At 41.1% G+C, this 14,529-nt stretch overlaps 1 protein-coding gene across 4 annotated transcripts in view; it reads left to right on the forward strand.

Moving 5' to 3' along the window:
- The window catches only part of FBXO9 (F-box protein 9), a 407,092-nt gene that overhangs the window by 231,857 nt on the left and 160,706 nt on the right, over positions 1–14,529 (forward strand). For all 4 annotated transcript variants that reach the window (XM_078647941.1, XM_078647942.1, XM_078647943.1 and 1 more), the window contains one exon: positions 14,307–14,402. In XM_078647941.1, coding sequence (XP_078504067.1) covers positions 14,307–14,402 — 96 coding nt within the window. The remainder of the gene's footprint in view (positions 1–14,306; positions 14,403–14,529) is intronic.

The following is a 14,529-nucleotide window of genomic DNA, read 5'->3' on the forward strand; positions in this document are numbered from 1 at the left end:
TTTCAATATATATATTACCTACTGGGGGTCGCCAGTAGGTAGTTATAGTTAGGACCTACTTTCTATAGGAAATCCACAACATTCTATTTGGAATAACTTTGGCGCTGGTGGACGAATCTTCGTGAATTTCTCCAAGAAAATGGCCTTCTTGGCTCCGCTCGTTCCCTGAAAGTTTAAGGTGATTCGTCAAGTGGGGGCCGAGAAAAAAGGGGTGTCCCAAAACGTGTTTTCCCCATGCAATTTTCCATAGGGACCTTTAGCCAGGGCTACAGCCCGAACGGCTGAACGGAATTACACCAAATTTGGCAGAGAGGTAGAGTTCGGTTCGTAGATTGTGCTTTTTGTTAAATGGTGTAAATCCGTTCAGTAGTTCCTGAGAAAATCAAAAGTAAAATCATAGTCATATCTAGAGACGAAGTACTGTACGCGTACAGAAATCTGTACAATTACGAGCACGAGCTGCATGCTGATTGGTTGTCAACTGTCTGTCAACACTCTAAACCAGGAAGTGTTGGCAGCCATCTTGTGCCTCGATAGAACCGAGGCACAAGAAAACAGAAAAAGAAACGCGAAAAGGGGGCAGTGTAGAAACACCCTGACCCTCTAGGGTCGCGAGGTACGCGTACCTTGCAGATTCCCCCCCAAAAAAATTAAGGCACCACTCTGCAAACGCGCCCCCTGGCGCATTTGCAGAGGGGGATATAATTCCCCTTGAATACTGGGGGTCCTTGAGATGCGAAGTGCATCGGAACGCGTGAGGCAGAAATACTTTCAAGATCACGGCGGGGAGCAGGAAAAGCAAACCAGATGGTGTTCCTTTGGCAGAGTGACCCCCCAAAACAGCTTTCGGGCAATTGGTGGACAATATATATATATATATATATATATATATATATATATATATATATATATATATATATTCGCTGTTCATTTTTTCAGGATCATGGGTTTTATATAAAATGTAATTTTAAATATTATATACTTCGGCCAGAATGTAAATAATTTGACAAATGCAATTTGCATTTAGATAACTGTTTGTAGTTTTTTAACTGCAGAACTCTACTATTTCTATACGAAATGTAGGCTGAAGCATGTGACTATCCAATGTGACTATTTAAACCAATGACCTGAATATTGACTGTGTCATGTGATCAAGCGCTCTGGGTAGCGCGATACGCGTCATGGCGATCTGAAGCACCAACAATAAAAATTTAATTTTGCACTTACTCGGGGTCCGTATCCGTTTCTGCAGCCTTTGTGAACCTGTAAAGAGATCGGAAAATCCTTGGAATGTTTAAGCCGGCGTGAGTCTCTTTTCGGCTTGTACGGACCCCCTCTCGTTTTGGACCAAAGCTGTTGGAGAGACACGTCTTCCTGTGCCAACAGGAAAACTTTGAAGAGCTCCTGGAGGCGCAAGCCTGTGGAACCCCCTTGAACCGCTCAGCAAAACACGGAGCCTGAATACAGACCGGGACGCGACTGCTTCGGAGGAATCCGCGCTTCCTGTTGACTGTTGAAGGTACGTGTCATTCGGCGGAATTTGGAAGGGGTGAGAGGTGTGCACAGCCGAGGATTTCCCGTGAGCTGATTACAGCGGATCGGTACTCCAAGGCAACACAGCGGAGAGAAATTGTTGTGCCATAATGTCGTCAGACACAGTCAAAGAACGCGAAACAGCAGCGTTACTTATGTTTACAAAGGCAAGAGCAGAACCCGGTAAAGAAAATAATGCCACAGAGAAAACAAAAGAAACTAACAGTACATTAAGAGATACATTCAAAATACTAGAAAAAGAGTTGTGCCGAACAAAGCAAATGGTGGGAGGCGAGGTCTTTAAGAATGTACCTGGATGTGGAAAGAGTCCCTCGGGGGCTACGTATCCTTTTGGCACCCAGTTACGAAATGCCAAACCCCTCAATGTTACGTGAATGGGCAGAATGCAATTTAGACCACTCCAAACGCCTAATGCAAATCTTAATTAAATACGCAGACACCGACAGAACAGACCTTCTAGAGGAAATTGATAAAATCAATGAAGAATTAGGAGCACTCAATGAGGAGGATGAAGCAAAGAAACTGCGAAAAGAAATGAGCATAAGACTTAAAAAGGAGGAGGATAAAATAAAGGACCGAAAAACATATACATTTTTCCGCGACAAAACGGATTATGAAATGGGCCGAATTTGTACTTTTTCCCAAAAATATGAGGCTTTAAGAAGGAACAAACAAACGAACAAACAGTCAGTTGAAAAGCCTAAAGGAACAAGAATGGATACCATCTCATCAGGCAGCTCGCTATCAGGAGCTAGTTCCAACCCTGATAGTGACTCAGAAAGAGAAGGGCAAGCTCGCGAAGTCGGTCCCAAACATACACTGGAAGAAGAACTAGCCCTTTTTTGCGAGGACCGAAGACAAACTCTCCGTCCTCGGACGCAACGTGCAAATTACACCACAGCAAAAACTGGAAGCGGCGACAACGAAGGAAAGCAAACAAACGCCGGAATGACATGCAAAAAGAGAGGAGGTTAGGGAAGAGGGAAACAATAACTGCTGCAGACTTGGATAAAACCATTGTCAACCTATCTGGTATAAATCTGAATCAAACGGAAAAAGAAATATTGAGCCTGGGTTTGACATACTGCCCCAGGAGAGACTTCAACTATGCGAATACAAGATTGGATATTTTCAAAAGCACGCGAAATTGAAACTTAAAAAATACTATATCTTGAACAAACATACACAAGATCGATTACCAATACAGCGTAACACCGACACAATGAATAATGAGCTTTCACAAAACACGAAAATGTTGATGGAAGAAATAAATGAAATGTGGGAGACGGAACTAATAATGACAGTGGAGCCTCACAAAACCAACACCTACCAACTGCTGCAGCAACCGAAATTACAACAACTCAGACTAAACAACCGTTAACTGGGTTTCAAGCAAAGTCAACATTCAACCCAGTGATGTTAAAAGATGCCATCGATCTTTTTCACGATCAAGTCTCAAAGCAACTTAAGGATTTAAACATCAAGGTGCATAGGGGCAAACATAAATACAACAAGGAAACAGCGAACTGCAATACCCTGGTAAAAAAACTACAAAAAAATAACAAAGTGATTTATTCGAGCGTCCGACAAAGGGGGAAATATTGTCCTAATGCACAGGGATCTGTACATTAAAGAAGCTCATGCACAACTGACTGACAAACGTTGCTACACTAAATACACTGGAACAGAATTGAAGACAATTTATGCCAACTGTTACAAAAAATTATCTAAATGGAAATCTGAGGGTCTAATTACGGGACAAGAACATAAATTCCTAACAAATGAGTACCCGGTAGTACCAACAATATACTTCCTACCGAAGTTACATAAAGATGCAAAGAACCCTCTAGGCTGCCCGATCATATCCGCCAGAAACGGATGTCTGGAACATATGTCCCAATATGTGGATTTCTTTTTACAAAGTCACGTAAAAAATCTACCATCATATGTGAGTGACACCAGCTATTTCCTCTACAAGATAAAAGATATCAAATGGGAGGACAAATACCTACTGATAGCGTTGGATGTGAGCTCATTATATACGAGCATTGTACACTCTGATGGCCTGAATGCACTTGACTTTTACCTACAGAAATCCATGAGCAACATGCCAAAACACAGACATATGTTGTTGGAGATGGTTGACTTTTGTTTAAATAACAATGTGTTCATGTTCAATAATGTAATGTACAGACAATTGCAGGGTGTTGCCATGGGGGCCAGCTTCTCTCCCAGCTACGCGTGTCTTCACATGGGCTGGTCTGAGGAGCTGGTCCTCATGACTAAGCACTGGGAACCTATGAAATGTCATGTAAGGACCTGGCTACGCTACATAGACGACTTGTTCGTAATATGGGTTGGAAATTTAGAGTCAGCAGAAAGCTTTGTGCAAGACATTAATAGAAATAACCTTAACCTGCAATTCACTGCCACCATCAGTAAGACATCAATTACTTTCTTGGACACAGAGGTATTTATTGAACAGAACAAAATTGAGACCAGACTTCATCGTAAACCAACTGCGGGGAATTCCACCCTACACGCCAAAAGCTCACATGTTAAACATCTTATTAATAGCATCCCATACGGGGAGATGTTGAGATTAAAGCGTATTCATAGTAGGGAGAATGATCTGATACAAGCCCAGAAAGCTAGTAAAGCAAGAATTATAGAGAGGGGCTACTCAGAGAAAATAATTGATACTGTGATCTCTAAATCGATGCAGAAAAGTAGGCTGGAACTCCTAACGGGAGGATCAAGTGCAACAACGGTGGGGGTGGACACTCTAGAGACTACACCTGAGTTCAGGATTATTGTTCAATACAGTTCCCAACACAAACAGATCCAAACTATTATCAATAAAAATTGACCCTTGGTTTTAAGTGACCCAGTAATAGGGAAAGATCTCCCCAAAAGACCCTCTATAACCTATAGCAGAGGCCAATCTATGAAGGATGAGCTCGTCCAAACTAGCCCAGAGGTCTTGGAATCCAATAGTTGGCTTCAAACGCATGGTGGGTTCTTCAATTGCAAAGTATGCAAAGCCTGTTTAAAAGCGGTGAACAAAACTAGCTACTTGTCACCATTTGACTTGAAGGAAGATTAACAAGCTACTCACGTGCAAAACGGAGTATGCAGTCTACGTCTTGTCCTGTCCATGCAACTTGCTCTATGTAGGGAGCACCAAGCTCCCTGTCCATAAAAGGATCCTACAACACATTAGAGCAATTTGCAACCAAGACAACACTTACCCAGTGGCAAGACACTTTAAAGCTAAACATGACTCCAAAAGTAGTGAACTAAAATACTTTGTGATAGACTGTGTCCTTGCGAGCAGACGAGGCGGCAACAGAGAGGAGAAACTACGCCGCCTCAAGACCCGCTATATATTAGAGCTAAATACTAAACACCCTTCGGGTCTTAAAACTACAGAGAATCTTTTCACATGTCTTTAAGGATATAACCCTATGGGTCACACACTGATGAAATCTGTATTTTAGGGATATGTAGACACATCTAAATGTAATAACTTTTTATGGGTTTTAAATATTTATTAAATATGTATTTATAGTCTACATTTTACAACAGACCTTCTCATATGTATATTTCCTTGTTAGTTTAATATAACGATAATGAATTCACTTTTAGCCATTATTTAACCATTTTACGGTTTTTATATATATTGTATGGCATATTTATGAATCATTGACAGTGTATCTATGACAAATGGAAGGATGAGATATATGAGAGAAGATCTATTAGGCCCATTTCATAAATAGTAGTATAGACTCTACAGATATCCTAAGCCCAACATCCATTTACTTTGACTCAGTGGGTATTTATACCTATATTAGACCATCTCAGTCTACTGAAATTTGCAAAAGCACGATGCACTTTACTTCTACCAGCATGGCACAAGTAACATTGGAGCTCCGATGTTACTTAACTGGCTTGTGTATCAACATATGACAAAAGATAGAAAATGCTTCTAAAAAATACTAACAATTGAAAAAACAAAAGAACATATAAATAGTAAAATTGTAACCTATAAAGCTGCTTTTCTGTATAAAATGAAAGTATTGATTTTATATATTTACTTTTTGCACCACTATATGTATTTTTTCAGGATCATGGGTTTTATATAAAATGTAATTTTAAATAGTATATACTTCGGCCAGAATGTAAATAATTTGACAAATGCAATTTGCATTTAGATAACTGTTTGTAGTTTTTTAACTGCAGAACTCTACTATTTCTATACGAAATGTAGGCTGAAGCATGTGACTATCCATTGTGACTATTTAAACCACTGACCTGAGTATTGACTGTGTCATGTGATCAAGCGCTCTGGGTAGCGCGAAACGCGTCATGGCGATCTGAAGCACCAACAATAAAATTGTAATTTTGCACTTACTCAGGGTCCGTATCCGTTTCTGCAGCCTTTGTGAACCTGTAAAGAGATCATATCATATCTAATCCCTCACTGGTCACTCTAGGGGTACCACAAGAATCCACGCACTCACCAACTCTCTTCAACTTGTTCATGGTTCCTTTAACTGACATTTTTAAATTATCCAACATCCATTATCACATGTATGCCGATGAGTCTCCTCACCAGAAGATATCAAGTCACTCAACACCACTCTATTGAAAGTTTAAACCTCGCTGGCTCTCAATCACCTTAAATTAAATGCTCTTAAAATGGAATTCTTCTCAGTCGCCCCATTAAACAGTTGCCAGCCATCAAAGAATGGATGAATCAGCTAACAGCTCTTAACTGCATATCGCACATCATTGGCTCCATGAGTTCACTGGGCATAATGCTAGACAACAGTCAGAAGCACATTAGTGCTCCCCCCAAAGGTGCAAACTTCCAAATGAACATCTTAAGGAAAATGAACTTTTTTCTCTACCTGAATGACTTCAAATCTGCTGTGCAAACGCTAGTGATCTCTATGTTGGACTATTGAAGCGCTACCCTCCGTGGCCTTCCCAAATCTAAGATGACTCCACTAAGGGCCTCTCTCTTCACTCCACTGCAAGACTCATCATAGGTTCCAAAAGAAAGTACCATATCACGCCAGAGTTGAAAACCCTAAACTGGCTCCCATATAAAGTAGGAATACAACAAAAAATTGCCTGCCTGCCCCATAAAGCCTTACACTTAAACACCCGCTATACCTTGCACAAAACCTTCTATCTGGTGGTTCTAGACCCCCTCGGAAGTAGCAGCACCTTACAGTTGATGCCGCAGAAATTCCAGTAAAAGAAAACGTACAATCGAGCTTTCTCTGGTATCGCCCTGAGAATTTGGAACTCCGGATGAACCCCTCAACGGCATTCATCAAAAAGAAAGTTAAAGCGCTGTTAATGAACAAATGCTTGTCATAGAACCTCCCCACTCCTTGCAAGCACTCCACTCGCCCTCCTCACCCTTGTTTATTACCTGACTTTTATGATTGTATTTTGGTATGTGACTTTCAAAGAGTTACTTATTCTTTCACTGTTCGTATTTATCTCTTTTGATCATCTAGCTTCCTCCTCCGGGGCATTTGTACGTGGCTTCACCTATTCTTGATCCGCTTATCTCCAGGCCTGCTCTGACACATCTGACACACTTCCCTCACCCTGGTATATTACTTTTATATTACGTGACTGTTTATGATTTAGCCTAGTTCCGTTGGCTTAAAGTTTTTCTCTTCCTCTACCTTTTCAGTTACCTTTGTGTTTGATTTATATGCCTACTCTTTATCGCTATATTGTAAAGCGCTCTGATACCACCATTGGTCTTGTTCGCACTGTATAAAACTTTTAAAATAAAATAAATGTAATAAGTGAGGTCATAAGCAGTGCATTGTAGGGGCGTAAATTATATATAGTTAACTCTGGTTACTATACTGCTGAATTTCACTGGTTTTATATGAGTGAAATCTGAGCCCAACCCTGTAACCTTTGTTTTTTTCAGTGAATTTCTAAGGTTTTTTAAGTTCTGTTTCCTAACTATAAAAACCCAGTAACCTTTTGTTTTTTTCCAGTGAAAATATATATGTATATTATATATGTATATTATATATGTATATAATATATGTATATATATTCACTGAAAAAAACATAGTTTTCAGGCCTTATATAGTTAGGAATTAGCTTTTAAAAAACCTTTGAAATTCACTCAAAAAACTAAGTTTTAGGGGTGTTATAGTTAGCTGGACATTTCACTCATACAAAACCATTGAAATTGCTCCTATATAGTTAGTTGTACTAACTATATTTCGCGCACCCGCAATCCACTGCTGATGATGTCACATATTAGATCATTCATGACATGGTCAGTGACATCACTGCTGACATCTCAAATGACATCACTGATGACATCATCCAGTGAATGTGGTTTGCTTCGTTATTTAAATATGCATTATATATATAGCAATTTGCATTGAAGAATGAGTGGATATATATAAATAAATATTTGGATGGAGGATTTAGTAGCAGTGTAGTTGACTGTTTACTTGACCAATTTATAATGTCTCACTAAATATAGTGGCTAAACTGTGTGAATATCTGTATCACTTTGTCAGTTATTGTGTAAACTGATTCTACAGTTGGTTACTAGCTATGTGAAAGTCTATATTAGTTATTGATTAGTTAACTGAGTATTTGTACGGGAGTGTGAAAGTGTGTGTGGTTCGGTGGGGGGGGGGTGTGACTGTCCAAAGATGTGTGAATAGTTGATTCAGTAGATATATGAAGTTAAAACTACATGTTCTAACAGTTTGGGTGAGTGAATCTCTTTATGGATGTGGTGATGAGCAAATATATTTCTCAATGGTACATGTCCAACAAACTAGAAAAATAAAAGGCAGTGTATGTGTCAGTTGTTGTATATAAATAAGTATACATAAGACTCAATGATTGTGTGACTGACTGTATGGATAACTGTATACTTGTAATAATGATTTTATAATTCACTAAGTATGACTTACTATCTAAATGAATAGATGAAGTGGTGTTTGTATAAGTGTTTTGCTAAGTAAATATGTAAGTATGATCCATTGTTTGCATAAGTGAGTAGGTTGACTTCATATGTGAATAGGATGTGTGCTGTTGTTTAATGTCGATATAGGTGTATAAGTATTTTTGATAGTGTTCTATTGTTCATTGACAGCATGTATGAGTGAATCTACAGGTAAGTGATTAGATATGTGTATACATCTATGAATCACTGAGTGGATTTTTAGATACTTGTATTGCTGTGACAATGGATTCAAATATGATACTCTGTATTTTACAAAGAGTGATGAAAAATTTTAATAGTGTATGAAAAGGTGTATGTGATTGTCACGTGGATGATGTCATCAGTGAGGTCATCAGTGATGTCATTTGAGATGTCAGCAGTGATGTCACTGACCATGTCATGAATGATCTAATATGTGACTTCATCAGCAGTGGATTGCGGGTGCGCGAAATATAGTTAGTACAACTAACTATATAAGAGCAATTTCAATGGTTTTGTATGAGTGAAATGTCCAACTAACTATAACACCCCTAAAACTTATAGTTTTTTGAGTGATTTTCAAAGGTTTTTTTAAAAGCGAATTCCTAACTATATAAGGCCTGAAACCAATGGTTTTTTCAGTGAATTTCAAAGGTTTTTTAAATGCTAATTCCTAACTATATAAGGCCTGAAACCTATGGTTTTTTCAGTGAATTTGCAAGGTTTTTTAAATGCTAATTCCTAACTATATAAAGCCTGAAACCTATTGTTTTTTCAGTGAATTTGCAAGGTTTTTTAAATGCTAATTACTAACTATATAAGGCCTGAAACCTATGGTTTTTTCAGTGAATTTGCAAGGTTTTTTAAATGCTAATTCCTAACTATATAAGGCCTGAAACCTATGGTTTTTTCAGTGAATTTGCAAGGTTTTTTAAATGCTAATTCCTAACTATATAAGGCCTGAAACCTATGGTTTTTTCATTGAATTTCGAAAGTTTTTTAAATGACAATTTTTAAATGTATTAATCGTTATATTTTTTTTTACTGATTTACAAAATTTTTGCAGGCAGGTGTTCAGAGGGCACGCCCCCTTTTTACAACATTCTGCAGCGCAACCCCTGGCGCGTTTGCAGAGGAGGAACTAATTCCCCTTGCATACTGGAGGTCCCTGGGGGGCAACTAGCCCACCAGGAGCCTCCAGTATAAGCCAGGGAGCTGCATTACAGAGATGTGTAATGAGGCCACACCCTTTTTTACACCTCTCTGCAACGCAGCCCCCGGGCGTGTTTGCAGAGGGGGAACTAATTTCCCTTGCATGCTGCGGGTCCCTGGGGGCCAACTAGCCCACCTGGAACCTGCAGTATGCGCCAGGGGGCTGCATTGCAGAGAGGTGTAATGAAGCCACACCCTTTTTTACACCTCTCTGCAGCGCAACCCCTGGCGTTTTTGCAGAATAAGAACTAATTCCCCTTGCATACTGGGGGTCCCTGGGGGCCAAGTAGCCCACCAGGAGCCTCCAGTATGCGCCAAGGGGCTGTGTTGCTTTGCCCCGGGGGCGGCGGTCCCCGGGGCTGTGTGGGGGGGATTGTGAACCCCCCCACACTTCTTTATCACTATGCCGCCACGATTTGGTCCCCCCGGGGGGTAATTAAAAAAAAAAAAACAGACCATGTTTAAAAAAAAAAAAAAATGTGGGCCTTTTTTGTCCTTGTGGGACCACCTGGGCAGGCCTAGGGGGTCAGGGTGTATCTACCCTGCCCCCTTTTTGTGTTCTTCATGTTTGTTTTTCTGCTTTCTTGTGCCTCGGTCTATCTACACGCACACATATACACATATATATATATGCATTTATATATATGTATGTGTATATATATATATATACACATACATATATAAACATATATAACCTGCATATCTATATAAATACAAATATAAATGCTTGCATACATATACATAAATGCATACATATGCATGTTATTTACATGAAAGTTTGAAAAACACTATTAAAAGCAAAGCTAAAAAGCCACCTCATTACAAGCAGAATGGCTTTAACTTAAACGAGGGCGAGATCTATTGCATTTTCAATGCTTGTTTACTTTGGTTCCATCAAGAAGGCATTCAGATGTGTCACACATTTGCCATAAATTCTGAATGTTAGCACTCTAGTTGCTCATTATATCACTGTAGTAAAGCTACTGCTCACCAGGGAAGTCTGCTGCTGGTATTCAAAGAAAAACCAAAGGTGGTGATGGACGGAGCGTTGACAATACAAACCCTCACCCCCAGTCAACTGATCTGGGTTTAATACATCACTGTTCTTTAGCTCACTCCGCCACCCCAGTTCAGACATGGCCATATGCAAATCAGTCTGACCCTGTGCCTCATGGGAACAGTCCAGCCCGAACTGCCAAGCCATGTCTTCCCTGGACCGGAATCAAGCTTCCCAGGACCGGTTTCTGGCATTACAGCCGTCTTCAGCCGGGCTTGCTTGACTCCAGTGGCAAAGTGAGCAAGGGACTCACATCTGAGCACACCCTGCCAACCTAGGGCGAACAAAGAAAAACCAAAGGTGGTGATGGACGGAGCGTTGACAATACACTCACTCCCAGTCAACTGATCTGGGTTTAATCCATCACTGTTCTTTAGCTCACTCCACCACCCCAGTTCAGACATGGCCATATGCAAATCAGTCTGACCCTGTGCCTCATGGGAACAGTCCAGCCCGAACTGCCAAGCCATGTCTTCCCTGGACTGGAATCAAGTTTCCCAGGACAAGTTTCTGGCATTACAGCCGTCTTCAGCCGGGCTTGCTTGACTCCAGTGGCAAAGTAAGCAAGGGACTCACGTCTGAGCATACCATGCCAACTTAGGGCGTACAAAGAAAAAACAAAGGTGGTGATGGACGGAGCGTTGACAATACAAACACTCACCCCCAGTCAACTGATCTGGGTTTAATCCATCACTGTTCTTTAGCTCACTCCGCCACCCCAGTTCAGACATGGCCATATGCAAATCAGTCTGACCCTGTGCCTCATGGGAACAGTCCAGCCCGAACTGCCAAGCCATGTCTTCCCTGGACCGGAATCAAGCTTCCCAGGACTGGTTTCTGGCATTACAGCCGTCTTCAGCCGGGCTTGCTTGACTCCAGTGGCAAAGTGAGCAAGGAACTCACGTCTGAGAACACCCTGCCAACTTAGGGCGAACAAAGAAAAACAAAGGTGGTGATGGACGGAGCGTTGACAATGCAAACACTCACCCCCAGTCAACTGATGTGGGTTTAATCCATCACTGTTCTTTAGCTCACTCCGCCACCCCAGTTTAGACATGGCCATATGCAAATCAGTCTGACCCTGTGCCGCCTCATGGGAACAGTCCAGCCCGAACTGCCAAGCCATGTCTTCCCTGCACCGGAATCAAGCTTCCCAGGACCGGTTTCTGGCATTACAGCCGTCTTCAGCCGGGCTTGCTTGAGTCCAGTGGCAAAGTGAGCAAGGGACTCACGTCTGAGCATACCCTGCCAACTTAGGGCGAACAAAGAAAAAACAAAGGTGGTGATGGACGGAGCGTTGACAATACAAACACTCACCCCCAGTCAACTGATCTGAGTTTAATCCATCACTGTTCTTTAGCTCACTCCGCCACCCCAGTTCAGACATGGCCATATGCAAATCAGTCTGACCCTGTGCCTCATGGGACAAGTCCAGCCCGAACTGCCAAGCCATGTCTTCCCTGGACCGGAATCAAGCTTCCCAGGACCGGTTCCTGGCATTACAGCCATCTTCAGCCCGGCTTGCTTGACTCCAGTGGCAAAGTGAGCAAGGGACTCACGTCTGAGCATACCCTGCTGATATTCAAAGTGCATGTTTCAGTCTGCATGTCAGAATTGTTTTAATGAAATAGAAGAGGATTTGAGAAGTCACTCAAAATGTGCCCTAATTTTTCTTTCTGCAGCACTAATCATACTTTCTAACCATGGTCCTTTCCCACTAACAATACCTCCGACTTGTTGGAATTCAGCTGGAGACATTTGGCGGTCAAACACCTGGCCACTGCCGCAAGGTCGCTCTGAAACTTGAGGGTGTCCCGCTCGGGGTTATTGGAGAGTGCCACCACCAATTAGAAGTTACAGCAGGCAGACTAGAAATAATGGTGAAACCATCAATGTAACTTTACCTTACCATTAAGTCACTGCTCTCTCCAATTCCCAACGGGTAGGTACTTTCGCAGCAATGTAACAAAAATGTGGCATTTGGGGCAGAATTAAGCAGCCAATTACTTAAGTTAAGAGATTTCTTGAATTCCTGAACAAAGTGTATATCACTTAGTTATGCACCATGGGCATTATACTTGCAGAAAGTATGTTGGTTGTTTCACCTAGTAGTCCTGCATACATCGTTGACAAGAGAATGCCCGAAGAATGCAATGGAAATTACCTTCGCTCAGGTGAAATGACCAAGGTCATTTAAAGGAAGAGTTGTCCTAAGGAGCAATGAGAGTTGCATAGGGTAATCCATGTGGCCCCTCTGTTCTTGAATTTGGGCTTACTGACCTATCTATTACCACAGTCGACCAGTGGAGCACAGATTCTTGGTTTTATCGAGATACAGTTAAAACATGCACCAAACATTAATGCTAAGTAGCACTTCTTCAGCCAACGAAGTGTTATGGTGAGAAACATGACTATTCAAAAGAAATTCAGTAACTACTGTTGAAACAAAGGAAGAATGAGCTAAAAATATCACCTTGTCCCAATGGTAGCTGGTGTATGGTTCAGAAGGACAAAGGCATTAAGCTATCTGATCAGACTTTGATATGATATAGCATGCTGGAAGGTTGTTTTCAAATAGTGAAACCTAGAAGACTACCAAAGAGAGCTTGTCTCATCAGATTATCCTTTCTCCACTCTGGTGACTCTTATCTGCCCAATTGCTGCTAAAGAGTCTCAGCAAGCTCAGAGTTTGTCGTGGGGTTACTGGAGGTGCTCTGACAGCTTGCCTGGGTTCAGTTTTAAGGTTGAAGCCTCACAACTTCTTCGCTCACTGGGCCAGCACTTGGTGGTGGTTCCTCAGACACGAAGATTGCGTACTGGTGGCCGCTCCTTCCGTCACAGAGCTGCCAATCTCTGGAACACACTCCCAGTGCAGAATTGTGGTCTCAGCAACTATTTAGAATTCAGGGAGGCTATTAAGACTTACCTTTACCCTGCATCTTAGTCTTTGTATGTGCTATCTGCTATGTCAGTATTGCTTGGTATCAGCGCCGGGACGCCCCTTTGCTGGGGCAGCTGTAGCGCTTTATAAATCACAATAACATAACATAACATAACATATTGCCAAGACTTTCCATCAGTCCCTCTGTCATACTGTAACCATCACACTGATATGGTTCCTTTTAAAAGATGGGGCTTGTGATTGTACGCACCCGCTTAGGGAAACAGCCTGGGGCTGCATATAATGTATATCTGTGTTGACAGTAACAGCTTTGAGAAGACCTGCCTGGTCAGCCACTAGAGGAAGCTTACCCAGAAGTTATAAATAGGAGAAAGAATATAAATTAGAAGTTACGGTATCACATAAATGTAACTTTATCAATTTTTGTGTCTTTTTTCATATTCTTTTAGCTCAATGTAAAAGGTTTTTTTTTTTTAAATTGTTGAAGCATTTTCTGTTCTAGAAGCAATATACTGAGTGTTTTCTAATATTGAAGAGCAATGCAAATGTAAGTTTGATGCACTTATGGTCAATTTTTGTGTTTTCTAAAGGTACATGAGATTCTTTGCAGATGGCTTAGTGATGATGCTGACTACTCCAGAGGAACCACAATCCGTGGTCGCACGTTTACGAAGTAGAAACCCAAGGTATTTTCCTATACATTTTGTATCCATCTGATTCAACATCAATTCATGTAATTGTGGGAGGCAAAAATATCTGACAACTTTAAATAGCCATCAGTGATACCAATTGAGGGAGGGAGGGATGCATGTA

This window comes from Lissotriton helveticus, chromosome 6, assembly GCF_964261635.1.
Source record: "Lissotriton helveticus chromosome 6, aLisHel1.1, whole genome shotgun sequence".
NCBI lineage: Eukaryota > Metazoa > Chordata > Amphibia > Caudata > Salamandridae > Lissotriton > Lissotriton helveticus.